We start from the raw sequence: 27007 nt of genomic DNA on the forward strand, positions 1-27007 counted from the left end.
CCAGCCCCGCGAGTCCACCTGGCCTTGCTGACCTCACGGAGGAGGGGAGGAGGGGGCGGCACAGAGGGTGCATCCCGGCCACCCACGGGCAATGACGTGGGCAGAAACGGGCGACTCCCGCCTTGGTGTCCCAGAGTCGTGGGGGAGGGGTGGGCAGTCCCGTTGCCCCCCCCCCCCCCCCCGCCTGGCAGTCTGCATCCAGGCAGATGGCCGAGGGCTGAGGGTCCCCGGCTGTGGGAGGGGTGGCTCAGGGGCAGGCTGCGGGGGTCTCACTCCCTGTCTGTGTGCTGGGGGCGGGGGCGTCACCTCGCTGGGCCTGTCTCCTGGGTAACACGGGACTCCCGCTGGGGGGCGGGGCTCAGCTGCTACTGTTCGGGTTGGTGCAGGCTGAAGCGTTTGGCCCCCAGGGGTGGGGTGGACCAGGTGGGGGTGGCGGCAGCACCCCTCCCATCCTGCAGGTGCGCAGCCCGGCCTCCCCAGCCCCCGATGCCGTCCGCCGGCCCCCAGGCTCTGCGCAGGGAGCCGGAGTCGGGAGTGGAGCGGCGATTCAGCCCGCGACGCAGGCGCCTCCCATGCCAAGCGCCCACCCCTCAATTTATTCCTTTGGATGAGTGAATGGACACGGCTCTGCGTCCACGCCACGCCCGAGCCCCCGGCCCTGGGACAAGACCACGCGGAGGAAGACGGTACCGGCGCGTGCTTTACTGTGTCCATGTCAACCCCTCCCCAGCTCACGGGCGCAGGTCTCCCCAGGACCCAGCTCCGCAGAACTCGGCCCCGTCTTCGTCCTTGTCGTCGGGCGGAGGGGCGTGGGGGCCAGGAGTCCCCGCGGCGGCGGGGGAGGGGGTGTTGGGGAACGAGTCCCTGTTGACAGCCGGAGGCTGCAGCCCCGCCGGACAGTGACCGGGCTCCGGGTCCGTTGCATTTGGGCCCAGACTGGTCAGGAACCCAGGCCTTGGGCAGCGCACATGGCGGCCGGCCCTGCGTGGGCTGACCTGCGCGGGCTTCTCCCCTCTGTGGCAGCGGCTGGCCCCGGGGCCTCCATCTTCCCCGTGGCTGCTGGTGACCTGGAAGGGGCGTCACACGGGGGTGCCCGTGGCAGCTCTTGTGGGCGACGAGGAGACTTTGGGTCGCCGCGGTGTCGGCGTAGGCACTGGATGGCCTGCCTGCTGGTTCCCCACGCGCCAGGGAGACCCGATGGCCGCTGTCACAGTTGGGGGGCACACGTGGCCGCTTCTGTCCCACGGGCTGGCTTGGGTGGACACTCCTCCGCTGGAGGTGGGGGTGGGACAGCCCCTCGGAGTCTTCCGGGCTGCGTGGGGACCCCAGACGGGCCGGGCCACCACAGCTGCAGCTCCGGGCACGTCCACTTAGGGAGCAGAGTGGGGGCAGGGCGCTCCCAGGGGACGGGGCCTCGGGGACAGCCCTGGGAGTCTTGTGGCCACCTCCTGCTGCCTCAGGCCCCAGCGGACACATCCAGCCCTGGACACGACCCCTGCCCTCATCCTCAGCAAACACAAATTGAAGACCCCCCCACCCAACAACCCATCAGGCCCCTACGTGTCCCAGCCTCTCCTGGACGACGTGGAAGGCAGAAGTGTCCTCGGCCCAGCCTGGCCCCACCCCCATGGTGGGCACTGCAGGGCTCCGGCTGTGGCTGCTGGCATTTGGCGCCGGCCCGCTAGCCTGACTCGGCGCTGGGCACCCCGGCTCCCTCTGCAAGCCTTCCCCCCACCATCGCAGGCACCTAGGGCTACTGGCCCACCCTCTCCGGGCTCTGCTAAGAACTAGCGTCAGAGGCGGAAGGAGGGCCCAGAAAACATGCCGGTTCAGCTTGGTGGGACCGGGGCTGGGCACTGCCGGCGGGCACCGACCGGCTGCTCCCCCAGGGCTCCAGGTCCGCCAGCTCACAGCTTCAACAGGGCTCAGACCACGTGGGGAACGTCTGTCTTTCTCCCACGGGAGACTGGCCTCGTGGGCCGGGCCTGGGACACAGGTGGCCACGGCGATCACCAATTTTCCCGAGTGCCAAGAGTGTCCACTGCCCCGTGTCCTCCTGTCTCCAGATGACCAGCTCTCATCAGGAGCTGGCCGGGGCCATGGGCCCAGCTCATAGGAGGCGGAAGGAGGTGCTGGCCGGGAATTCCCCCTGGGGAGGCATCCAAGGTCAAGGGGCTTAAGAATGTTCTAGACTGAGGGGAGGGCGTGGTTCTACAGCCGCCAGGGGAGTTGGGGGTCGCAGGGGCTGAGCGCCCACCCGGGCTGTGGGCTGCAGGCGGGGAGGGGGTGAGGGCGCCCCGGGGTTGGCGTCTGGAAGGAAAAGGCACAGTAACAAATCCAGACCGAGCCACGGCGCTGGCTGGCGTCTGCGGCTCCCCCTCGGGACGGGGCCAGGCGAGAGAGGGTCAGGAGCCTGAGCCGCGCGCCGGCCAGCAAGGGCTCGCTGGGTGGGGAGGAGGAGGCGCGCGCTCCTCTGGGTGGGCGGGAGGAGGCGCGCGCTCCTCTGGGTGGGCGGGAGGTGGCGCGCGCTCCTCTGGGTGGGCGGGAGGTGGCGCGCGCTCTGCTGGGTGGGGAGGAGGTGGCGCGCGCTCTGCCGGGTCAGCAGGAGGTGGCGCGCGCTCCTCTGGGTGGGCGGGAGGAGGCGCGCACTCCTCTGGGTGGGCGGGAGGAGGCGCGCGCTCCTCTGGGTGGGCGGGAGGTGGCGCGCGCTCCGCTGGGTGGGCGGGAGGTGGCGCGCGCTCTGCTGGGTGGGGAGGAGGTGGCGCGCGCTCTGCCGGGTCAGCGGGAGGTGGCGCGCGCTCCTCTGGGTGGGCGGGAGGAGGCGCGCACTCCTCTGGGTGGGCGGGAGAAGGCGCGCGCTCCTCTGGGTGGGCGGGAGGTGGCGCGCGCTCCGCTGGGTGGGCGGGAGGTGGCGCGCGCTCTGCTGGGTGGGGAGGAGGTGGCGCGCGCTCTGCCGGGTCAGCGGGAGGTGGCGCGCGCTCCTCTGGGTGGGCGGGAGGAGGCGCGCGCTCTGCTGGGTGGGCGGGAGGAGGCGCGCGCTCCGCTGGGTGGGCGGGAGGAGGCGCGCGCTCCGCTGGGTGGGCGGGAGGAGGTGGGTGCTCCGCTGGGTGGGCGGGAGGAGGCGCGCGCTCCTCTGGGTGGGCGGGAGGTGGCGCGCGCTCTGCTGGGTGGGCGGGAGGAGGCGCGCGCTCTGCGGGGGCGGAGCTGCGGGCGGTGGAGGGTGGAGCCGAGAGCCGGGCTGGTTTTCCGGAAGGCGCGGATACTGCTTCGGTCAGGAGCTTCCAAGAGCAGAGGACGCGGGCTGCGGGGCCGGCGCGGGGCCGGCGCGGGGAGACCGGGACTCGGGGCGAGGCGAGGCGAGGCGAGGCGGGGGGACAGCCGGGCTGGGGTCGGACGGAGGTTTCTCGGCTTCTGGACTCTCGCGTTCTTCCCCAGACGTTCGCCACCTCAGGACAGGCTGGGAGGGGGAACCGGCCGCGTGCTCAGCCCGCCGAGAGGCGGAGAGGCCCCGCGGAAGGGGCGGAGTCCCGAGAGACCCCAGTGGGCTCCCACGAGCTCGCCGCGGCCAGGGTGCCACCTGCCACTCGCCGTCTAGGTGTGGCGCTGCAGGGGTCCCACTCATAGCAGAGCAGGCCCTGGGGAGTCGTGTCCTTGTCACACTGGAGAGAGCTTTGACCCACCCACCCACGCACCCACACATCCACCCATCCACGCACCCACACACCCACCCACTCATGCACCCATCCAACCACCCATCCACGCACCCACACACCCACCCACTCATGCACCCATCCACCCACCCACCCACGCATCCACCCACACACCCACCCACCCGTGTTAAAGATCGCAGCATGGTCACTGACCGTCACTCGGGGAAGTCGGACCACGTGGTCCCGGGGCCACCCACCACGACCTGAGCGTCCCGCAGCCTGGCGGAGCTGCCTGGTCCCTCTCACAGACCACGGAGCCCGGGGCAGGTCCTGGGGCTGGCTCCGCTGTGACCCACGCCGCAGCCCAGCCCGTCCCCAGAGGCGCCCTGTGCCCTCGCCACCTCCCAGCCCGGTAAATCTCTCTGGTTTTTAAGTCAGCGGGTCTGTGGGCTGCGGTTACAGCCTCGAGAACGGAGCTGTTCACAGAGGCTGCCGGCGTGCCTGTGCCTCCCTGCCCCGCCGGCTGCGCTGTCCCTCGTCCCCAAGACCGCCCCGTGGCACACCCACCTGGTTTCCTGGTCGTCCGTGGCCGCAGCGGACCTGTGGGAGAGGGGAGGGAGCTGGGCATCACTGCCTGGACGGGCGCCCTGGCGTCCCCCCTCTCCCGGCTGCTCCAGGCTGGGAGCTGTGCGAGGGGCGGGGTGGCTCCTGTGGCCGCGTGCACCTGCCGGGACAGAGCTGAGGCCCTGCACCGCCGCGGCTGGGGCGAAGCTGCCCGCATCCCCCGCGGGAGTGCCCTGGGTTCGAGTCCTGACAGACCCACTGCTGAGTCCAGCCTCCTGCTAAGGCACGCCCTGGGAGGCGGCGGTCACAGCCCGGGTGCCCGCCACGCCTGTGGGTGTGGGAGACCTGCTTGGAGTTCTGGGTTCCTGGCTTTGGCCTGGCCCAGCCCTGAGCGTTGTGGGCATGTGGGGAGTGAGCCGCAGCCTGGAAGATCTGTGTGTTCCTTTCCAGCAAAAGGAAAGAAATAGATAAAAATAAATGGATAGGAGGCCTCTTTTTCTTTCTCTCGTTCTGCTTTACAGAATAAAGAGATAAATAAATAATTTTTTAAAATCCTAGATCTCTATTTAAATAACTATTTCTCTGCTTCTTCAATAATTAATAGTAATTTTAAATAATACGATATTTAAAAATGAGCTTCGAGGGGCTGGCGCAGTGATGTAAGTGGGTAAAGCCACTGCGTGGGACACCAGAATGGGCACCAGCTCAAGTCTCAAGGCCAAGTTTTGGGGCTGGTGGTGTGCACAGCAGGCTAAGCCTCTGCCTGCGATGCCCCCGCCTGATAGGAGGGCCTCTCCAGTCCCGGCTGCTCCTCTCCCCACCCAGCCCTGCTGTGGCCTGGGAGAGCAGTGGACGATGGCCCAGGTGCTGGGGCCCTGCACCCGCGTGGGAGACCCGGAGGAAGCTCCTGGCTTCTGATTGGCCCAGCTCCGGCCATTGAAGCCATTTGGGGAGTGAACCCCTGGATGGAAGGACCCCCAACTCTGCCTCTCTGTAACTCGGCCTTTCGAATAAATAAATAAATCTTTACAGTTGTAGAGGGAGGGGGAGACAGAGGTCGTCCATCCGCTGGGTCACTCCCCAAATGCACGCAACAGCCAGAGCTGGGCCAGGCTGAAGCCCGGAGCCTGGAGCCCGGAGCCCGGAGCCCGGAGCCCGGAGCCCCATCCAGGGCTCCCACGTGGGTGCAGGGCCCAGACACCGGGGGCCATCAATGCTGCCCCCAGGTGCGCGGGAGCAGAGACCTGGACCGGAACCAGGCGCTCAGACAGAGATGGGGGCGTCCCGGGGGTGCCTCCCCCACGCGGGGGCCTCGCCCACCACCCCGCGGTCACTGCTGCTGTCACCCGCCCCCCACGGGTCACCTGCGCCCTCGCTCACCTGTCCTCCGCCAGCTCTGCCTCCGGCTTCTCTTCGGATCTGGGCAGGACACACTCAGGCTGGGGCCTGGCGCTGCGGACGGAGAGCGGGCGCTGAGGGGCAGAGGGCCCGGCCGGGGGCCGCTCCCGCCTGGGGACAGCTGTAGGCGGTTTGCCCTCCCCACCAAGGCGTGGGGCCCGCAGGGTGGGGTGGAGGGGCGGGGAGGTGGGCGGGGCCTTAGCCAAGCAGGTGTCTCTGGGCCCCAAGCGGCCTCCTGCAGCCACTGGGGCCGCGCTGCTGAGCCTCCGGGGTGGGAGGGGAAATACGGCTTCGGCCTGGCCTGGTCCTGGCTGTAGTGGACACTGGAGGATCCGGGAGCCGGAAGCGCAGGGCCGCAGAGACGCGGGGCGCCGCCCCCACAGCAGGGCCGCGGCCCCCAGGGGCCGGGGCAGGCGAGCGCACACCTCCGCCGGGCCACCTTGCGGCGGGGTACCCCGCGGCCCGAACAGGGGAGCCATGCTGACGCCCGGCGCCACGCGGAGGGATCCGGGCACGGCGGCCACCGGGCCACCCTGCGGGACTCGCGCCCAGGGGCTCTCTGGAGGCCGCGGAGCCGCCGGGGGACAGGGCTTCAGCCCGGGAGGGGAGAAGGTTTTGGAACAACGGCGGCGAGGGCCGCACAGCGCTGGGGATGTGGTTAACGCTCCTGAGCTGCGCGCACGCGCGCACACACCCACCCCCCCACGCCCCTCCCCACGTTTGCACCGGCCTTGGACCATAGCAACCCCCAGAGGTAAGATTCAAGGAAAACAGAGCCCATGATGGGCAGGAAGAGCGGACGTGGGCGGGACGTTCCCTGATGGGCCCGGGGCTTAGCGTCCACCCTCTTTGCTGTGTGACCCTGGGCGGGTGCTTCGCCCTCTCTGAGCCCGGGGGTCCTGTGTCCCTGAGACCCCGGTGGGAACCCTCCGGCTGCCCAGCTCCCTGGAAGGGATGGGAGTGTGTCCAGGAGACCGGGTAAGGGCTGGGTAGGCCTGGGCTAACCCTGAAATCCCGGCAGCCATCGGTGGCAGGTGCATGGCAGCCAGGGCCGCGCAGGGAGCCCGCATGCGCAGGGAGTCTTTGCCACGTGGGAGCCCAACACGGATTCGCACGTGGCTTCGACGGCGCCGGGGACGGGCTGCGCCTGGACGTCCCCGGGCCACGAAACCGGGGAGCTGGGAGTCGGGCTTGGGCCAGGCCCTGACGCCGCGGGGCGGGTGGACCTCGGTCCCGTCTGCGGGGCCGCCCAGACCACGGCCAGCCTGGCCCCAGCGCCCGCAGCCCCCGCTCAGCACCCACCTCTCTCTCCGCGCCCTCAGCCGCTCCTCCTCGTACCTGGAAGAAAGCCGAAGCCGTCACTCACCGCGCCGTCCCCGGGCGGGCACGGGCGGCAGCTGACCCCGCCGAGCCCCGGCGCCCTCCCCGCGGGGTCCGGGCGCAGCGGTTGGGGTCACGCACTGGAGCACGCAGTCCGGGATCTGCACGTGCTGCAAGGGAATGAGCCGCTCCAGGTCTTCCAGGCTGTGCACGTACTGGATCTTGTTGATGAACTTGACGCTGCGGGAGGACGCGCGCGGTCAGCGGGGGACGCGGGGGACGCAGGAGGCCCCCGCGTCCAGACCACCCGCCCCGCCCACTGCCCGCCTCCAGCCCCGACCTGACCCTCGCGCGCCCTGCCGAGTCGCGTGGATGAAGGCGACAGCTGGGCAGTCACAGGACGCCCGGCTCCCCGCCCACCCCCCGTGTAGTGCTGCTTCCAGCCACGGGCGCCGGTCACCGCCCTTGGGGCAGCAGCGGTCACGGGCACCCGGTCACCGCCCGGGTCAGCAGCAGCGGTCATGGGCGCCAGTGTCACCGCCCAGGCAGCAGCGGTCATGGGCGCCGGTCACCGCCCGAGGCAGCAGGGGTCATGAGCGCCGGTCACCGCCCAGGGCAGCAGCGGTCATGGGCACCCGGTCACCGCCCGGGGCAGCAGCAGCGGTCATGGGCGCCTGGTCACCGCCCGGGGCAGCAGCAGCCGTGCTCCTGTGGGCCAGGGCTGCTGACTCACTCACGCCCCAGGGCAGCCTTGCTGTCGCCCCCCCCTCCCAGCTGTCCGGTGCCTCCAGAGACCTGGCCAGGGCTGTGTGGCTATGCACTCGGGCTGAAGTTTGTTGTTGTTATTATTATTAGCGTCTATTATTGTTATTAAAATGCAGAACAGGAACGGGGGGGGGGGGCAGACAGAGGCCCTTTCTCCACCCACCGGTCACTCCCCCAGAGGCCCGTGAGGACCAGGGCTGGGCCAGGTCGCAGCCCGGGACCCGGAGCCCCATCCGGGTCCCCCACGGGGGAGGCGGGGGCCCAGGCGCACCGGCGGGGAGCTGGACCCGGGACTCAAAGCGGCCACTCGATTGGGATGTGGGCGCTCCAGGTGGCGGCTCAACCCGCTGCACCACCGTGCCCGCCCCCTCCGTTATTTTGTGCGATTTATTTATTATTTATTTACCTATTGGCAGGTGGGGGGCAGAGGCGGAAGGAGAGAGAGTGGCAGGATTTAGCTTACGTGTGTGTGTGTGTGTGTGTGTGTGTGTGACAAAGGCCGCCACTGGGTCCAGCATCCGCATCTACATCTCAAAGTCATCACGATAGTGCTCCAGGGGCAGCCCAGCCTCCGCACCCTGCCCTGCCCCCTCCTACCGATACCCTGCCAGCTGGGGTCCCCGCCCCTCCTGCCTGACAAATCTCCCACAGTCTCCCAGGTGCAGCCCAGTATCTGCATCTCAAACACCCTGCTCGGACCCCCATTCTCCAGGGGCCCTGCTCACCCTCCCTCTGAACCCAGGATGGCGCCGGCGACCTGTCTGGTACCTTCAGGGGAAAACTCAGATAGGAGCTTAATATTTATAGCCATAAACTCCTTTGCTTCAGGAGGAGACGAGTGAAGACAGAGACCCATCTCCTGAAAACCCTCCCCCCAAATGTAGACCGGGCACCCTCTCTCAGGTCCTGTCTGGAGAGGCGCCGTCCGTTCCTGCGGATGTCCCTGCCCTAATAAACCTTGCTACTTCTGCTTTCCACTACTCTCTGTCTCATGCCCGAATTCTTTCTTGCGCGAAGACAAGAACCCTGCAATTTCTCCGGTAACATTTTTTGGCGACCACGAAGGGTCTGTCTGTCTGTCCGTCTGTCTCTGCCTTTCAGAGAAATAAACGAATCTTTGGAAAACCAGCAGCCGGGCCCTGGGTCATCCCGGGCTCCGGGCGCTCCGTGCGCTTGGCCTGGGCCGGGGAGACGGCGGCCAGCCGGTCCCCGCCGCCTGGTCGGGGGCCCCGAGGATCAATCAGGGCGCCCCGCTGCGGTCGGCGGGGAACTGGGAGGTTCTCCCCTGTGTTGGGGGCCCCGGCTGCTCCCACAGCTCTGTGGACTCGGCCCAGGAGGAAGTCCGCCCGGCGCTGGGGGCGTGGCCGCCCCCCCACTCCACGTCCGCCCCCGCCCCCGCCCCCGCCCCCGCCCGCTCACTCCCAATGTTCCGGTCATCCGAGGGCCAGTAGGAGCGTCCAGCTGGCGCCCGGCGCGGCGCGGGTGCTCCCGGGCTGGCCGGCACCGCGCGCCCCATCTGGTGTGGCCTGGGGGGGGGCGCCTGGCTCCTGCCCCCCACTAGCTCCTATCCGCTGTGCGCTCCCAGATGTCTGCAACAGCCGGGCTGGGCGGGGGCCACACTAAGAGGTGAGAATCAGCCCCGGGCCAGCGCTGTGGCGCAGGGGCTTAAAGCCCCGCCTGCAGCGCCCGCATCCCACATGGGCGCCGGTTCGAGTCCCGGCTGCTCCACTTCCGGTCCGGCTCTGCTGTGGCCTGGGAGAGCAGTGGACGATGGCCCAAGTCCCTGGGCCCCTGCCCCCGCGTGGGAGACCCGGATGGAGCTCCTGGCTCCCGCCTGGCCCAGCCCTGGCCGCGGTGGGCATTTGGGGGAGGTTGGAACCAGGGGATGGAGGACCTCTGTCCGTCCGCGTCTCTGCCTTTCACAGGGAATTTTAAAAGGCGGCAGCAGGCGAGAACGGGGTCTCCGTGCAGAGCTGGGACGCGCGGGCACCCAGGCTCACCTGATGAAGGGGCGGGAGACGGCCAGCACCGTGCGGATGAACCAGGACGGGTGCACAATGATCAGCGACTTCAGGTTCTTCCGTAACCTGTGGGGGAGCGAGGACGCCAGGGGGCTCCCGGGAGGGTGGGGGGCGGGGGGCAGAGCCCAGGTCATCTGGCTCCCGGGAGAGTGGGGGGGCAGAGCCCAGGTCACCTGGCTCCCGGGGGGGGGGCAGAGCCCAGGTCACCTGGCTCCTGGGAGAGGGGGGGGGGCAGAGCCCAGGTCACCGCCCTGACCTCCCCGCCCCCAGCCGGGCCTGAGGGTCTTCAGGGGGACAAGGACACACCCCTTCGAGTGGCCAACACCCCCACGCGAGCTGGGTAGGGGAGCAGCGGTTCAGCGGGGGCCCAGGTCTGGGCGGCCCCAGTGACCCTGAGGCCCCCGCGGCCCCGGCCCCCGCCGCCATCTAGGGTGGCCGGAACGAGCTGGACTGTGAAGCTGCTCTGTGTCCGGCCCAGGGACGGCAGCCGCCCCTGCCCACCGGCAGCCGAGTGGACAAACAGCGGCGCAAACTACCCGGCCTGAACAAGGAAGGGGACGCGGCGCCTGCCCCAACGTGGCGGGACCGGGAGGCCGGCTCGCCCAGAGGAGGGACCCGGCTGCGGGACCCCAAACCCCGCGGAGCCCCGGAGACAGGCGGCGGGGCGGGGTGCCGGGCAGGGGGAGTTCCCCGGCAGACAGGGCTTCAGGCCGGGAAGGGCAGGTTCTGGAGGTAGACGGGGGTGGGGGCGCCCAGCCCGGGGGCGCAGCGGAGGAGGGGCTGGGTGGGGCCGCCGCGTCGGTTCGGCAGGCCCCGGAACCAACGATCCCGGGCCGCGGACGCCGCGGGGAACGTGTGGGCCAGGGCACACTTCCGGCGGATGTGGGCGGCGGAAGGCGGCGCCGGGGACGCGTCCGCCAGCCAAGGGCTGCTGAGGGCCGGCGGCCGCCCTCACCTCCTGTCGATCATCTGGTAGCACTTCTTGAGCCAGCCGAGGCCCGGCATCCTGCGGCGCGGCGTGGCGCCGTTCAGGTACACGATCATGTAGTCCTCGGCCACCAGGAGCTCCAGGCTGCTGATGACGTAGCTGCGCGGGCGGCGGGGCGGGTCAGGGCGGCCGCGCCGGCTCCCCCGGGCCTCGGGATCCGGGTCCCGCTCGGGCGAGCGCGGCTCTGGGGAGGGGCGGGGGTCCTGGGGAGGGGCGGGGGTCCTGGGGCGGGGGTCCTGGGGAGGGGCGGGGGTCCTGAGGAGGGGCGGGGGTCCTGAGGGGGCGGGGGCTCTGGGGAGGGGCGGGGGCTCTGGGGAGGGGCGGGGGTCCTGAGGGGGAGCGCGGCTCTGGGGAGGGGCGGGGGTCCTGGGGAGGGGCGCGGCTCTGGGGAGGGGCGGGGGTCCTGGGGAGGGGCGCGGCTCTGGGGGGGGGCGGGGGTCCTGGGGAGGGGCGCGGCTCTGGGGAGGGGCGGGGGTCCTGAGGGGGCGGGGGCCCTGGGGAGGGGGCGCGGGGCTCGGAGGGGCGGGGGTCCTGAGGGGGCGCGGGCTCTGGGGAGGGGCGGGGGCTCTGGGGAGGGGCGGGGGTCCTGAGGAGGGGGCGCGGGGCTCGGAGGGGGGGCGCGGCTCTGGCGGGGGGCGGGGGTCCTGAGGAGGGGGCGCGGGGCTCGGAGGGGGGGCGGGCTCTGAGGGGGGGCGCGGCTCTGGGGAGGGGCGGGGGTCCTGAGGGGGGACGGGGGTCCTGAGGGGGCGTGGGGCTCGGAGGGGGGGCCGGGGACTCTGGGGAGGGGCGGGGATCTCTGAGGAGGGGGTGCGGCTCTGGGGAGGGGCGGGGGGCTCTGAGGAGGGGCGGGGGTCCTGAGGGGGCGGGGGTCTTGAGGGGGGGCGCGGCTCTGGGGAGGGGCGGGGGTCCTGAGGAGGGGGCGCGGCTCTGGGGAGGGGCGGGGGTCCTGAGGAGGGGGCGCGGCTCTGGGGAGGGGCGGGGGTCCTGAGGAGGGGGCGCGGCTCTGGGGAGGGGCGGGGGTCCTGAGGAGGGGGCGCGGCTCTGGGGAGGGGCGGGGGTCCTGGGGAGGTGCGGGGCTCCTGAGGGGGGGCGGGGGTCCTGAGGGGGCGGGGGCTCTGGGGAGGGGCGGGGGTCCTGGGGAGGGGCGGGGGTCCTGAGGAGGGGGCGCGGGGCTCGGAGGGGGGGCCGGGGACTCTGGGGAGGGGGCGGGGGCTCTGGGGAGGGGCGGGGGTCCTGAGGGGGCGCGGGCTCTGGGGAGGGGCGGGGTTTCTGAGGAGGGGCGGGGGTCCTGAGGGGGGGTGGGGGGCTCCGAGGAGAGGATCCGGGGCTCTGGAGAGGGGGCGGGGGCTCTGGGGAGGGGGCGTGGGCTCTGGGGAGGGGCAGGGGTCCTGAGGGGGCGGGGTCCTGAGGAGGGGGCTCTGGGGAGGGGCGGGGGTCCTGAGGGGGGGTGGGGGGCTCCGAGGAGAGGATCCGGGGCTCTGGAGAGGGGGCGGGGACTCTGGGGAGGGGCGCGGGCTCTGGGGAGGGGGCCGTGTTCCAGCCCCTCGGCCCCCGCCGGGCAGGTCTTGGGGGTGGGCTGGGGATCAGGGTGGCAGCGTGGGTGTTCACGGTAGTGTCGGCGGTGATGAAGGTGATGATGGTGTGGGTGATGGACGTGTGTGGGGGCGGCGGCCCCGGGGGTCCAGGGGGAAGGCCCAGCCGCGGGAGTGGGGCCAGCAGGGGAGAGTCTGGGTGAGCGTGTCCTCGCGCCCGGCCCCGCCCCACCTGTCCCTCTGGCCCCGCCCCGCATGCCGGCTCCTCCTTCCTCGCGCCCGGCCCCGCCTCCCTGGCCCCGCCCCACATGTCGGCCCCTCCTTCCCCGCCTGGCCCCGCCCCACCTATGCAGGCCCCGCCCCACCCGCTGGCCCCGCCCCACATGTAGGCTCCTCCTTCCCCGCCTGGCCCCGCCCCACCAATACCGGCCCCGCCTTCCTGGCCCCGCCCCGCATGCCGGCCCCTCCTTCCCCGCCCGGCCCCGCCCCCGCTCACAGGAAGAGGTTCTCCATGACGTAGTGGTAGTCCGCGCAGCTGCTGTCGGGGAGGAAGCAGGCGGCGAACACGATGATGGCGTTGAGGCCCTCGCCGTAGTAGCCTGCGGAGAGCGGCGGGGGGCGGCCGTCGCCGAGCCGAGCCACGCAGGCTCCACCCTCCGCCCGCGGCGGGGCACCGAGGGGCTGCCGGGCCCGGCAGGGGGTCCGTCCGACCTCCGGGGTGACCACGGGTGCGGGGGGGGGGGTCTGACCTCCATGGGTGAGCACCGGTACCCGGGGAGGGGCCTCACTTCCGGGGTGACCACGGCTACGGAGGGAGGGCTCCGACCTCCGAGGTGACCACGGGTACCCGGAGGCCTCACTTCCGGGGTGACCACGGGTGCGGGGGGGTCTGACCTCCGGGGTGACCACGGGTACCCGGAGGCCTCACTTCCGGGGTGACCACGGGTGCGGGGGGGGGTCCGACCTCCGTGGGTGAGCACCGGTACCCGGGGGAGGGGCCTCACTTCCGGGGTGACCACGGCTACGGAGGGAGGGCTCCGACCTCCGAGGTGACCACGGGTACCCGGAGGCCTCACTTCCAGGGTGACCACGGGTGCGGGGGGGGGGTCTGACCTCCGGGGTGACCACGGGTGCGGGGTGGGGGGTCCGACCTCCATGGGGAGCATCGGTACCCGGGGCCTCACTTCCGGGGATGACCGCCGGTACCCGGGGGGGGGTCTGACCTCCGGGGTGACCACGGGTGCCGGGGGGGGGGTCTGACCTCCGGGGTGACCGCCGGTACCCGGGCCTCACTTCCGGGGTGACCACGGGTGCCGGGGGGAGGGGTCCGACCTCCGTGGGTGACCACGGGTGCCGGGTGGGGTCTGACCTCCGGGGTGACCACGGGTGCCGGGTGGGGGGGGTCTGACCTCCGGGGTGACCGCCGGTCCCCGGGGGGGGGTCTGACCTCCGGGGTGACCGCCGGTCCCCGGGGGGGGGCCTCACCTCCGTGCGTGACCACCTTCATGTACGGCCGGATCATGTGCAGGTCGATGCGGTGCTCCTGCTCCCCGATGATGACCGTGCGCCACAGGCGCCCGTTGGCTGCGCCGCTGTCCTCCGCCGCGCCGTCCCCAAACAGGTCCGCGCTGTCCCCAGGCATGTTCTTGGCGGTGGCCACCGGGGTGTCGTCTGGAAGCAGCACCCTGGGCTGGGCGCGCCGGCCTCTCGCGGCCGCCCTCGTTCCCGCCCTGGCCGCCTGTGCCCTGCCAGGACCTGGCTCACCGGGCCCTGGGCCTCTTCCCCTTCAACGGGCGCCAACAGCCGGCGGGCCGGGGTCACGGTGGGCTGCTCCGCGTCCCCCACCCCTCGGCAGAGCCACGTTGCTGACAGCAGGGGGAACTGGGGTCCACGCTGTGCCATGGAAGTCAGACGCGGCTCCCTTCCGGTCCCTCCCCGGGCCTGCCGTGCGGGGGCGGGAGCGCCGTGCGGGTCCCCCGGGCCTGCCGTGCGGGGGCGGGAGCGCCGTCCGGGTCCCCGAGCTGTCCGGGAGCACCCTGGCACCCCTGCGGGCGGAGTCGGGAGCAGAGCTGGGGAGGGACCCAGCATCTGATGGGGGGAGCGGGCGCCCTCTGGGCCTGCCCTGGGTCCCGCACACGGCGCTCCCCTCTCGGGCTCTCGGGCTCCGCTCTGCCGCTGAGCGCCGGGGCCGTCCTCGCTCTGCCGGGGCCGCGTCCAGCGGGGACCTCGGGACCCGAGTTTGGTGCGGGGATTGAGACAGGGGCATCCCGGGTCAGACTGGGTTCGGGGCCAGCTCCCTGCGCATGCGCACTCTGGGGGCAGCGGTGAGGGCTCAAGTGCCCGCGTGGGAGACCCGGATGGAGCTCCTGCTCCTGGCTCCAGCCTGGCCCAGCGCCGGCCGTGGTGGCCATGTGGGGAGTGACCCAGCGGATGGGAGCGCGCTCGCTCGCTCTCTCTCTCTGACTTTGCGTTTCAAATAAATCAGAAAAGCAAATGAAAACCTAGGAAGAGTGCCATCGCCAGAGCGGATGTGTTTACCGCTCTCCGAAATCCTGGAGCCAAGTCCCTCCTGCCCCCGCCCTCATCCTCCCGCTCCTCCCTGGGCCCCGCCCCACCTGCCCACTCACTCCTCCCTGGGCCCCACCCGCCCCCACTCTCCCGCTCCTCCCTGACCGAGACCGGGAGACCTCCCCACACGTGTTGACATCATACCTGGCCGACCCTGCTCCGCGCCTCCCGCCAGAGCCCTGGCTGTGGCCACTGGGGCTGTGAGACCCGCGCCTGCCTCCCTCTCCCTCTCCCCCGGCCCCTGCCCGGCCCCTCCACCCTCGCCACCCCCCAGGCCTGCCCGGGCACTCTTTCCAGGGACCCCGCTCGGTTACCCTGGCCCGAGCTTCCGCCCCCGGGGCAGTGTGGACAGGGGCCAGGTCGTCCTGGGCTCCCTAGGATTGGAGCAGTGTCCCTGCCCCCCGCTCGCTGCCAGCTGCACCCACACTCCGCCCTGCCCTCGGTGTCATGGCTGCCCACGCCCGTGGGCGGGGCCGTGTCCCCAGCGCCCAGAGCAAGCGCTCGCAACGCCGGGCAGGCCGCGTGCCCCGGTCCCCTTCGAGGATCTCAGGGAAGACCCGCGTGTTGGCGGCAGGTGCTCGTGAACCCCGCGCCGCTCCGTGGCCCCCCGGCCCCCACCACCCCGTGCCCCTGCCACCCCGGCCCGTGGCCTCCCCACCCTGCGCCCGTGGCTGAGACCAGGACGCCCCCGGCCCCCCCACCCCGCGCCCTGCCCGACACCGGGACGCCCCCGGGCCCCCTCCCCGCGCCCTGGCCGACACCGGGACGCCCCCATGACCCCACCCCGCGCCCGCCCTGGCCCATACCGGTACGCCCCCGGCCCCCCCCCCGCGCCCTGGCCGACTCCGGTTCTCCCCCCCCGCCCCCCCCCGTACCTTCCCACTCCAGCTCGTTGCCGTTGCCCAGGAACTCGAGCGAGTCGGTCTCGTCGGGGGTCTCGATGTCGTCCACGTTAATGTCCAGGTCGTCGGGCGTGTCCAGGAAGTCGTCGGACAGCAGGGAGCCCTCGCTTTGGTCCAGCGAGATGTTGATCTCCGGGGCCACCAGCGTCTTGCGCTTCCGGTGGGCTCCGTTGAAGTTCAGTGCGCCGGGCGGGGCTGGGGAGAGGCCGACAGGACCCGTGGCCCCGCGCTGCCCGCGCTGCCCGCCGGGCGGAGGAGGCGGAGCGGCAGGGCCGGGCCGGGCAGGGGGTGGGCGCTGGCTGCAGCGGCGAAGGTGCCGCCCGTCCCGGCTCTGCCGCCCACCGCCCACCGGCCCCGCGCGTGCGCACCCTGGGCCCTGCACCTGCCCGGGAGCCCCGGATGGCGCTCCTGGCTCCCGGCTCCAGCCTGGCCCGGCCCTGGCCGTCGCGGTGTCTGGGGAGTGACCCGGGGGGCGGGGGGGGTGTCTCCGTCTCCCGTTCAGATAAATACGTAGAAAAATGTAGGATGGTCACGTCACTGTGCGTGCGCGTGCGCGGCACTGCGGACTCGGGAGTGGCCCGGCAGGGAGGTCACCTGCCCGGTGGGGCACAGCCTGCGTCCCAGACCTTGCCTGGCCGAGACGGCTCAGCGGGACGCGGGCTGGGCTTGGGAGCTGTGTGTGACGCCGGGGTCCCTCCTCTCCTGGCCGGCGCCCAGGGAGGGCCCAGCAGTGACCGGGACACTGAGGGCTGGTCCCCGCCCGGGGACAGGGGGTGGGGCTGGGGGCTGGGGGGAGCAGCCTGCAGGCTGGGGTGTGGCCTACAGGCTGGAGGAGCGGCCTGTGGGCCAGGGGTGTGGGGGCCCTGACCTGTAGGCTGCCGTATGGCCTGTGGCCTGGGGGAGTGGCCTGTGGGGCGAGGGCGTGGTCTGTGAGGCGAGGTGTGGCCTGTGGGGCGGGGGCATGGTCTGTGAGCCGGAGGTGTGGCCTGTGGAATGGGGTGTGGCCTGTGGGGATGGGGGCGTGGCCTGTGGGCTGAGTGCCAGCCCCGCGTCACCTCTTTGACCCTTACAAGCTCACTTGCTGTGATTGGCAGCTGAGGAACGGGCGGGGGCCCAGACAGGCTGAGTGGCTCGGCACGCGCAGCCACGCCCCCGCGGCCCTTCCCCCGCAGGCCCCGGAGTCCGGCAGCCCCGTTCCCCGTTCCCGTCCCGTTCCCGTTCCCGGCAGGGCCTCTGGGGTCTGCGGGCCCAGCCCCGGCAGAGACACGCCTGGCGCGCGCGGAAACTTACAGGCCGCGTCCGCCGCCGCGCTGCCCAGCGACTCCGTCCCCGTGTCTTCCCGGAGCGGCCTGCGGCGTCGGCCGGGCCGGGCAGTGCCGCCGGAACGTCCAGCCAGAGGAGGGTGGCGTGGCCAGGCGGGGTCCGGCCGAGGGGTTCAGACAAACAAGAACAGAGCGCACTTAGCGCTGGGCCCGAGCGCCTCTCTGCTTGGGGCAGAGCACGGCGAGCCCGCGCGCGGGCTGGGAGTCGCGGACGCGCACAACCCTGGGGGCTGCGGCGCTGCTCAGGCCTGGGGAATCCGAGTGGAGTCCTCTGCGCTGGGCCTGCAGCCTTGGTCCTGGAGTGCTGTGCTCTCTAGCTCATGCTCAGCGTGAGAGGCAGAGCTCCGGTCCACTGGGCCACCCCCGGTGCCTGGGAAGGCTGAGGGAGCCGAAGCTCAGAGCTCGGCGTGGGCTCCCCCGCGGGTGGCAGGGACCCAGGGTGGGCGCCGGCCGGGGGCTGAGTCGGGGGCACCCAGGGTGGGCATCAGCTGGGAGCTGAGTCGGGGGACCCAGGGTGGGCGTCAGCCAGGGGCTGAGTCAGGGGGGGACTCAGGGTGGGCGCCGGCCGGGGGCTGAGTCAGGGGGACCCAGGGTGGGTGCCGGCCAGGGGCTGAGTCAGGGGGGGACTCAGGGTGGGCGCCGGCCGGGGGCTGAGTCAGTGTGACCCAGGGTGGGCATCAGCTGGGAGCTGAGTCGGGGGACCCAGGGTGGGTGCCGGCCGGGGGCTGAGTCGGGGGGACCCAGGGTGGGCGCCGGCCGGGGGCTGAGTCAGTGTGACCCAGGGTGGGTGTCGGCCGGGGGCTGAGTCGGGGGGACCCAGGGTGGGTGCCGGCCAGGGGCTGAGTCGGGGGGACCCAGGGTGGGTGCCGGCCAGGGGCTGAGTCGGGGGGACCCAGGGTGGGTGCCGGCCAGGGGCTGAGTCGGGGGGGGACTCAGGGTGGGCGCCGGCCAGGGGCTGAGTCGGGGGGACCCAGGGTGGGTGTCGGCCGGGGGCTGAGTCGGGGGGACCCAGGGTGGGTGTCGGCCAGGGGCTGAGTCAGGGGGGGACTCAGGGTGGGCGCCGGCCGGGGGCTGAGTCAGGGGGACCCAGGGTGGGTGTCGGCTGGGGGCTGAGTCGGGGGGACCCAGGGTGGGTGCCGGCCGGGGACTGAGTCGGGGGGACCCAGGGTGGGTGTCGGCCAGGGGCTGAGTCAGGGGGGGACTCAGGGTGGGCGCCGGCCGGGGGCTGAGTCAGGGGGACCCAGGGTGGGTGCTGGCCAGGGGCTGAGTCGGGGGGACCCAGGGTGGGCATCAGCTGGCGGCTGAGTCGGGGGGACCCAGGGTGGGCGTCAGCTGGGGGCTGAGTCGGGGGGACCCAGGGTGGGCGTCAGCTGGGGGCTGAGTCGGGGGGATCCAGGGTGGGCGTCGGCCAGGGGCTGAGTCGGGGGACCCAGGGTGGGCGACAGCCGGGGGCTGAGTCAGGGGACCCAGGGTGGGCGTCGGCCGGGGGCTGAGTCGGGGGACCCAGGGTGGGTGTCGGCCGGGGGCTGAGTCAGGGGACCCAGGACTGGGACCTGGAATGCAGATGTCCTCTCCGCTGTTAGGGCCAGCACGGCGGCACAGCAGGTGGAGCTGCCACCTGTCACACCACCAGTTCCCGTCCCGGCTGCTCCATTTCTGTCCAGCCCCTGCTAATGCACCTGGGAAGGCAGTGGAGGACGGCCCAGGTGCTGGGCCTGCACCCACGTGGGAGACCCGGACGCAGCTCCCGGCTCCTGGCTGTGGCCTGGCCCAGCTCTGGCCACTGCCGCCATTTGGGGAGTGGACCAGCGGATGGGAGACCTCTCTCTCGCCCTCTCTCTGCGTAGCTGTGCCTTTAAATAAACACACAAACCTTCAGGAGGAGGAAGGAAGCAGGGGCTTCACCGCTAGGCTGAGCGCCCGCTGTCCCTGGGGCCTTGTCCCTCACGTGCAGGGACAAGTGTGTCAGAGCTGCGTCACCGTCAGCCGTGGGGTCCGCGGCCCAGCCGCCAGATAAACACGGGGGATGGGGTGGTGGCCGCGGGTGGGAGAAGGTGCAGGGGCCGCGCACGTCTTCCACCTCTGAGACTGGGGTTCGGGCTCCCCGCTCCCGTGTCTTCCCCCTGAAGACCAGCGCCCGTCTGGCCAGTCGAGGGGCCGTCTGCAGCCCTGACCCGTTCTCCCACGGCCGCGAGAGGGGACCAGGAAGTGTCCCGCGGGGTCCCGGGGGGAGCAGCCCAAGCAGATCCGAGTGGGGGCACAGGTGGTGGCCCAGCGCTCGAGACGCCCGTGGGTGGGGCCACGGCCTCTCAGATGGACCGGCCAACGCCGGTTGAGATCCTCTCAACCCCGGCGAGGCCTGGACTGGGAGACAGCGTTGTTCCGTTCACGGGGACCCAGAGACCCGGAGGGAAGGCTGCGGGGAGAAACCGAGGGCCGGGCTGCCCCGCGCGCCCCTGCCAGCTCCCAGCCGGGCCGTCCCTGGCGCCGGGTTCTGCGCTGGGCCTTTTACATCCCAGCTGCAGGGCTCTGCCGAGTCAGCAGACTCCCGCGGCCGGAAGGCGGGGGCGGGGAATGTTTATTTCATCCCCTCTTGTTTCCTTAGGAGATATCTGGGGGGCCGGCACTGCAGCGCCCGCATCCCATAGGGCGCAGGTTCCAGTCCCGGCTGCTCCTTTTCCAGGCCAGCTCTCTGCTGTGGCCCGGGAGTGCAGTGGAGGATGGCCCAAGTGCTTGGGCCCTGCACCCCATGGGAGACCAGGAAAAGCACCTGGCTCCTGCCTTCGGATCGGCGCCGTGCGCCGGCGGTGATGGCCATGTTGGGGGTGAACCAACGGAAGAAGACCTTTCTCTCTCTCTCTCTCTCACTGTCCACTCTGCCTGTCAAAAAAAAATTAAATAAAATGTACAAGCTGCTCTGAAGCGAGAGTTGAGCTGAAATGTGCTAACAGGTGCAGCAGGCGTCCTGCCGAGCTGAGGCCCTGGCGCTGCGTAGTGCTCCCCGCGCCCTGTCTGCCCCCTCTGTTGGCTCGTGCGGCTCCTGCTACTGCGCGGGAAGTCCCGCGTGGGGGTCGCGTGGACAGGTGCTTCCATTGCCTTTGGGCGTCCACTCGGTTTTGATCCTCCGCCCTCCCCGTGGTCACTGCTGTCTGCCGCCCCCTGGCGGCTGGTCGCGCAGGTGCAGAGCCCTGAGCCCCGGGAAGCACGGGGAGCGGCGCGGGGGGTGGGGGTGGGGGTGGGGGTCCCCCAGGCCGTGCCTGGGGCCCGCAGCGTGAATGCCTGCGGGCGGAGCAGGTCTGGGCGGAAGAGTGCGCCGTGAGTCCCTCCCCAGCTCGGCCCCGGGGGCGGATCCGGACAGCGAGGCACAGACCCGGGCCTGTCCGGCCCTGACAGAGGCGCCTTTGTGCGCAGCAGCTGGTCTCCGGCTCTCCAAGACGGGGAAGCCGGGCGCCCGCGGGGGAAGCCCTGTCGCTGGTGGCCAGCGCTCACAGAGCCGCCCCTGTCTCCGGGCGCTGGGGGCCGGGGGAGAGGGCCCCACCCCCGCTCTCCGGGCAGGTGCAGACGCGCGCGTCCCCTCTGTCGCCAGAACCCGGGGCTGGGGCGGGAAGAGGCAGCGGGCCGCGCTCCTAGTAAAGGCGTGAGCGCACTCGGTGTGGCCCTGCGCGGGGTCTAAGTCCCCGGGAGCCGCAGAGGTTGGGCGGAGTGCGGACGCTGCACCCCAGATTTGAGTGCCTGGGGTCAGTCCCAGCGCCCTGCGCGCCCACCCTGGGAGACGCAGCAGTGGCTCAAGTGCCTGGGCTCCTGCACCCGCGTGGGAGACCCGGATGCAGCTCCTGGCTCCCGGCTTCCGCCTGGCCCAGCTCCGGCCTTGCAGGCATTTGGGGAGTGAACCAGCGGATGGGAGCTCTCCATCTCTCTCTCTCCCTCTCTCTCTCTGTAGCCCCCTCTTGGACATGGGCCAGCAGGGATGGGGGGCACTTGTGCACTGTCCACGCGCAGGAATCAGACCCTGGTCTCCACAGCGAGTGCACACAATGTCCCTCCCACGTGATTTGTGACCCCGAGGGTGCCCACCCCCCATCCTGCCCCCCAAGGGGGCTCCTGGCTTCAGCCTGGCCCCACCCCTGCCGTTGTGAGCACTGGGGAGTGAACCAGCAGTTGGAGGGCTCTCTCTGTCTCAGTTGTTCCGCCCTGCACGTAAACTCCTAAAAGTGGAGGTGGGCCCTCGTGGGAGGCGCCATCACAGGCAGAGGTGAACTGGCTCTGTGGGACCCCAGCGACTTCCTGTTTATGCAATGCTGGCCCCAGCCCCACCTGCCCCCTTCATCCACTCCTGCCCTGGCCACCAGCCACGAGCCCACACCACCAGCCACAAGCTGCCACCAGCCATGAGCCCACACCACCAGCCATGAGCCCACACCACCAGCCACGAGCCCACACCACCAGCCACGAGCCCCCGCCACCAGCCAGGAGCCCCACCACCAGCCACGAGCTCCACCACCAGCCACGAGCTCCACCACCAGCCACGAGCCCCTGCCACCAGCCACGAGCTCCACCACCAGCCACGAGCCCCACCACCAGCCACGAGCCCCACCACCAGCCACGAGCCCCACCACCAGCCACGAGCTCCACCACCAGCCACGAGCTCCACCACCAGCCATGAGCCCACACCACCAGCCATGAGCCCACACCACCAGCCATGAGCCCACACCATCAGCCACAAGCTGCCACCAGCCATGAGCCCCACCACCAGCCATGAGCCCACACCACCAGCCATGAGCCCACACCACCAGCCACGAGCCCACACCACCAGCCACGAGCCCCCGCCACCAGCCAGGAGCCCCACCACCAGCCACGAGCTCCACCACCAGCCACGAGCTCCACCACCAGCCACGAGCCCCTGCCACCAGCCACGAGCTCCACCACCAGCCACGAGCCCCACCACCAGCCACGAGCCCCACCACCAGCCACGAGCCCCACCACCAGCCACGAGCTCCACCACCAGCCACGAGCTCCACCACCAGCCATGAGCCCACACCACCAGCCATGAGCCCACACCACCAGCCATGAGCCCACACCATCAGCCACAAGCTGCCACCAGCCATGAGCCCACACCACCAGCCATGAGCCCACACCACCAGCCATGAGCCCCCACCACCAGCCATGAGCCCCCACCATCAGCCATGAGCCCACACCACCAGCCACGAGCCCCACCACCAGCCATGAGCCCACACACCAGCCATGAGCCCACACCACCAGCCATGAGCCCACACCACCAGCCACGAGCTCCACCACCAGCCATGAGCCCACACACCAGCCACAAGCTGCCACCACCCGCCACGAGCCCCCCCACCAGCCACAAGCCCACACCACCAGCCACGAGCCCCCGCCACCAGCCACGAGCTGCTCCCACCAGCCACGAGCCCACACCACCAGCCATGAGCCCGCGCCGTGCACTGGGCCAGCGGCAGCGCTTTGCCTCATGGCCCGAGCCCGCTGCAGGCGTGCACTGGCGCAGCCTAGAACAGGCTCCCATGGCGTGTGAGGTGGCGGGGTCGGCATCCAGCTGCAGCAGACGACCCCAGCCTGACCCGGGCTCGGCCCCCAGCAGCGAGGGGGTGAGGAGGCCGCGCGGGGACGCGGGCAGCGGTGGGGGTGAGGAGGCCGCGCGGGGACGCGGGCAGCGAGGGGGTGAGGAGGCCGCGCAGGGACGCGGGCAGCAAGGGGGTGAGGAGGCCGCGTGGGGCTCCCCAGGGCGGCGGGGCAGAGCTGAGACTTGGTGTTTCCGGCTGCCGCCTGGGTTCACCCGGGCACCAGGAACCCAGAACGCGGCCAGGAATACGGTGACGGCCGTGAGGTGGCTTTGGAGGAGCCTTGTGGTTCCTACACAGCGCAGGGCGGGGTTCTCGGGGAAACCCATCTCACAGAATTTAGCAAATACGGCGCACACCCCGAGGCCACAGACAGGGGTCAGGACAGAGCCGTGGGCCCCAGGGGAGCTGCGGGGGACGAGGCCAAGGTCCCACAGGAGCCAGGCTGGCCGCCCTCGTGGCCCAGGAACCGTCCACGGGCAGGAGTCGGGGAGCGGGGGCCTACCTGGGCAGCTCCTCGTCCTGCCACTCCTGCGTCACGTCCATGTTCTCCATGCGGAGGGTGGCTTCCGTGGTCCCCATGGGAACGCGGGGGCGGCGCCGGCTCCGAGCAGCGCTGGGCCTTGCAGGGCCGGGGAATGGGTCTCATTAGGCGGGAATCCAGCAGGGGGCAGCCCCAGGTCCAGGTGAAAGCCCAGGGGGGGACACTCAGAGCTGAGTGTGGACTTGAACTTGGAGGCCGGCTCCCCCCCCTCCAGTGAAGGCCACGCCCCAGGCAGACCCATCCCCCCCCACCCGGGGATACACCTAAGCTTCCCCTGGTGCCCTGGGCCACTCCAGCCGTGCTGTCCACTCCCAGCCACCTGCCCGCCTCCTGACAGCCGCTGAGGCCAGGGCTCACGCAGGCAGGGTGGGCGGAAACGGGGGGGGGGGGATGAGCGCGCTGCCGGCCGCACAGAACCAGTTTTACCCTGAGGAACTGACCAGGCAGGTGCAGGGCAGGGGGCGAGCAGAGAAGTGCCCCTCCCAGAGCCTCCCTCTCCCTGCTGGGTCCTCGGGACCTGCCCCCCGCACCTGTCCTGCGCTTTGAAACCAGGACCCTGCGGCCCACTCCCCCTGCCTGGAGCACACTCGACAATGTCTGTCCACTCCCCCCCCCCGGGACGGGGGGGGGGCTGGTGCAGCTGTGCCCCCTGCGCTGGCCAATGCGCTGGCCCCCCGGTCCACAGACCCTGTCTTCCAGGGAGGGGCTCTTCCAGGCACCCCCAACCACAAACGGCTCTGGGCTCTGCCCTGGGCACATTTCACCCAGCACCCGCGCTGTGACGTCCCACCCCGGCTGCCACCACAGATGGGGTGTGTCCCTGCAGCCCCCGCGGCTGGCCGCCTGGGGTATGAATGGGATGGCAGGAGAGGCGGGGGCGCGGCCTGAGGCCCGAGGCAGGTGGGCTGGGGGGGAGAGGGGGCTGGAGTCAGAGTGGGGCCTCTCCCGGCTTCAGGTGAGAGCAAGCACGGAGCACCGCCTGCCCCCTCCCCGGAATGTCGTCACTCATTCATGGAGGAGGGCCGGTTGGAAGCGGCCCAGGGGGAAAATCGCTCCTGGCTTCCGCTCCGGGCAGCGTCGGCCCCCGTCCCGCTCGCAGGTGACTGCCCGCGGTGGGCAGAGGCCCGGGCTCCCCGGGAGGCCCTGGGCTGTTTTTGCTGTCCGCGCTGCCGGATCCTGAGCCGGGTGTGACCAAGCCCCGCACCCGCCCAGGGGTCCCCCAGCCCAGACGCAGGCGCCGCGATCCCCACCCCCAGGCCCGGGGCGCGGCGGGCCCCCCGAGGCGCGCACCCCTCCGGAGCCCTCGTCCCTCCCGACACCCGGAGCGCTGCCTTGCGACACGTTTGTCAGCTCGCTCCCGCGCCGCTGGCCACAGGATTTCCTCGGCGTGCGGGCCCGGACTCTGAAAATGGTGCCGGGGCGGGGGTGGGGGTGGGGGAACCGTGGCCCTCGCCAAGGGCCGGCTGGCTGCAGGATGTGCCAGCGGCCGAGCCGGGCTCGCGAAGACCCCTGCTCTCGCCGCAGGGGGCGGACTGGGGCCGGAGAACGCAGCCCCTGGCTAAACGCGGGGGAGGGGGCGCTCACCTGCGGGGCGGCGGCGGCCCCTGGCCCTGGCATACAAAGCGCGGGCCCGCCGAACAACCGAGGCGGACAGCCGCTCTGAAGGGCGGACCCTACCTCCGGGAAGGTCACCCGGGGCGCGGGGGCGCCTTTGTCCGGGAGGGGGAGGCGGCGCTGGCTCAGCGGCGGCTGCGTGCCGGGTCCCCGCGGCTCCGAAGCCTCCGCGGTCTGTCCTCCCGGCTCGCGGCTCGCGGCTCGCGGCTCGCGGCTGGCAGGGGCTGGGCTGCCCGCAAGCGGCTGCGGGAGCCGCTCGGTGTTCAGGGCAGGGGGCGGGCCGTGGGCGGGGCCGGGCCCGAGCGGAGCGCGCGGCCCCTGCCCGCATCCGCGGCTCCCCATTGGCTGCGCGGGCAGCATCCGCGAGGGCCGCGCCGGGGGCAGCCGCAGAGACGCGGTCCCGATGGCGCACCTCGGATTGAAAAACAAAACAAGGGCGCGTTGGGGAAACCGACGGCCGCGATGGCCCGGCTCCATCGGGACAGGGGGCGCGGGCGTGGGGCTCCTTGCCTTTGGGAAACCCCAGCCGCACCAGCCCCTTGTGCGTGGGTGCGCCTGGAGGCCCCTTGCCGTGGAAGGAGCCGGGCTGGGGCCAGCGAGGCGGGAGGGTCTCTGGCGCGCTGGCTCTGAGCTGCCCTGGGCGCGGCGCCCCCTGCAGTTGGGCGCTGCCCCGCGGGGGAGTTGGGGTCCGGGAGGCGAGGGGCAGGGCCAGGCACCTGCACTTGGACGGGGAGTGGCCTTGCCCCGGCCTGGCCACTCCCTGGCTGAGGGATGTAGGGGTGAGGCATCTCGTGGTGCGGGCCTCCCTTCCCCCATGACACGTGTCCGGATGGAATGAGACGGGGAAGGGTGCTGACCGCCCCTCTACCCGCGCCGGTTGTCCACCTTGAGGCCCTGCGGGGGCCCAGATGGTGCCCGCCGGCCCCGACAGAGGCACAGCTGCGAGTCAGTGGGGACGTGTGCGGTCAGCCGTCTTTGGATAAAAGGCCTTCGCAGATGGAATTAAGTGAGAGATCCTGGATTAGGGCGGGCCCCAGATCCAATGACCAGGTCCTTACTTATGAGAGCAAGCTGCCTGCCGATGGGCCCGCGCTGCGGCGCCGCGGGTGAAGCCCCAGCCTGCAATGCCGGCATCCCACATGGGCGCCGGTTCCAGTCCCAGCTGCTCCACTTCCGACCCAGCTCTCTGCTGTGGCCTGGGAGAGCAGTGGACGATGGCCCAAGCCCTTGGGCCCCTGCACCCGCATGGGAGACCTGGATGGAGTCCTGGCTCCTGGTTTTGGCCTGGCCAGTTTCTGGCAATTACAGCTATTGGGGAGTGAACCAGCGGATGGAAAATCCCTCTCTGACTCTCCGTCTCTGTCACTCTGTGTTTAAAGAAATACTAAGTGGCCGGCGCCGTGGCTCACTAGGCTAATCCTCTGCCTTGTGGCACCGGCACACCAGGTTCTAGTCCTGGTCGGGGTGCCGGATTCTGTCCCGGTTGCCCTCTTCCAGGCCAGCTCTCTGCTGTGGCCCGGGAGTGCAGTGGAGGATGGCCCAGGTGCTTGGGCCCTGCACCCCATGGGAGACGGGAAGTAAGCACCTGGTTCCTGGCTTTGGATCAGCGCAGTGTGCCGGCAGTAGTGGCCATTTGGGGGGTGAACCAACGGAAGGAAGACCTTTCTCTCTCTCTCTCTCTCACTGTCTAACTCTGCCTGTCCAAAAAAAAAAAAAAATACTGGCTCTCTTCTGTGTCAAATTCCCCATATAAATGGGTCTACCCATGTTTCAGAATAAAACAAAAAAAGAAAGAAAAGAAATACGTAAGTAAATCTTTGTCTGGAAGTAGAGAGAGAGGGTAGGGGAGAGGTCTTCCACCCGCTGGGTCCCTCCCCAAATGGCTGCTGGAGCTGGGCTGATCCGAAGCCAGGAGCCAGGAGCTCCATCCGGGTCTCCCACGCGGGTGCAGGGGCCCAAGGGCTTGGACCATCGTCCACTGCTCTCCCAGGCCACAGCAGGGAACCGGACTGGAAGTGGAGCAGCCGGGACTAGAACCCGGCACCCATATGGGATGCCGGCGCTGCAGGCTGGGGCTTTACCCACCACGCCACAGCACCGGCCCCCATATATTTTTTTAAAGATTTATTTTATTTATTTGAAAGGCAGAGTGAGAGAAGTATCTTCCAGCTGCTGGTTCACTCCTCCAATGGCCACAACGGCCAGGGCTGGGCCAGGCCCAAGCCAGG

The 27007-nt window shown here is 71.1% G+C and overlaps 2 protein-coding genes across 3 annotated transcripts in view; one reads left to right on the forward strand and one right to left on the reverse strand.

The window, feature by feature from the left end:
- Positions 1 to 682: 682 nt before the first annotated feature.
- Positions 683 to 25061, reverse strand: ATCAY (ATCAY kinesin light chain interacting caytaxin). Of its 2 annotated transcripts, none has more exons than XM_070058609.1 (13): positions 24843 to 25061; positions 23127 to 23243; positions 16999 to 17057; positions 15682 to 15903; positions 13724 to 13909; positions 12735 to 12837; positions 10674 to 10805; positions 9698 to 9784; positions 7074 to 7172; positions 6915 to 6950; positions 5595 to 5666; positions 4218 to 4250; positions 683 to 3457 (listed from the first exon to the last, which is right to left on the reverse strand). In XM_070058609.1, the coding sequence occupies exons 2-13, from the start codon at positions 23201 to 23203 to the stop codon at positions 3448 to 3450; spliced, it is 1116 nt and encodes a 371-aa protein (XP_069914710.1). In that variant the 5' UTR covers positions 23204 to 23243; positions 24843 to 25061; the 3' UTR covers positions 683 to 3447. The 2 variants fall into 2 exon arrangements, with proteins under 2 accessions (XP_069914710.1, XP_069914709.1); XM_070058608.1 differs by having other exon boundaries at positions 24750 to 25060.
- ZFR2 (zinc finger RNA binding protein 2) overlaps positions 10603 to 27007 on the forward strand; it is a 34687-nt gene continuing 18282 nt past the window's right edge. The window contains exon 1 of the mRNA XM_070058592.1: positions 10603 to 10750. The gene's annotated coding sequence lies outside the window, so the exon portion shown is untranslated. The remainder of the gene's footprint in view (positions 10751 to 27007) is intronic.

This window comes from Oryctolagus cuniculus, chromosome 16 (genome assembly GCF_964237555.1).
Source record: "Oryctolagus cuniculus chromosome 16, mOryCun1.1, whole genome shotgun sequence".
Lineage (NCBI taxonomy): Eukaryota > Metazoa > Chordata > Mammalia > Lagomorpha > Leporidae > Oryctolagus > Oryctolagus cuniculus.

Bases quoted from the DNA above. Each gene is read 5' to 3' on its own strand.
- ATCAY (XM_070058609.1), bottom strand. From the start codon at position 23,203: ATGGGGACCACGGAAGCCACCCTCCGCATGGAGAACATGGACGTGACG. The intron at 17,058-23,126 runs GTAGGCCCCCGC...CCGACGCCGCAG, and splicing joins CAGGACGAGGAGCTGCCCAG to GCCGCTCCGGGAAGACACGG. The intron at 6,951-7,073 runs GTGCGTGACCCC...GCTTTCTTCCAG, and splicing joins ATCCCGGACTGCGTGCTCCA to GTACGAGGAGGAGCGGCTGA.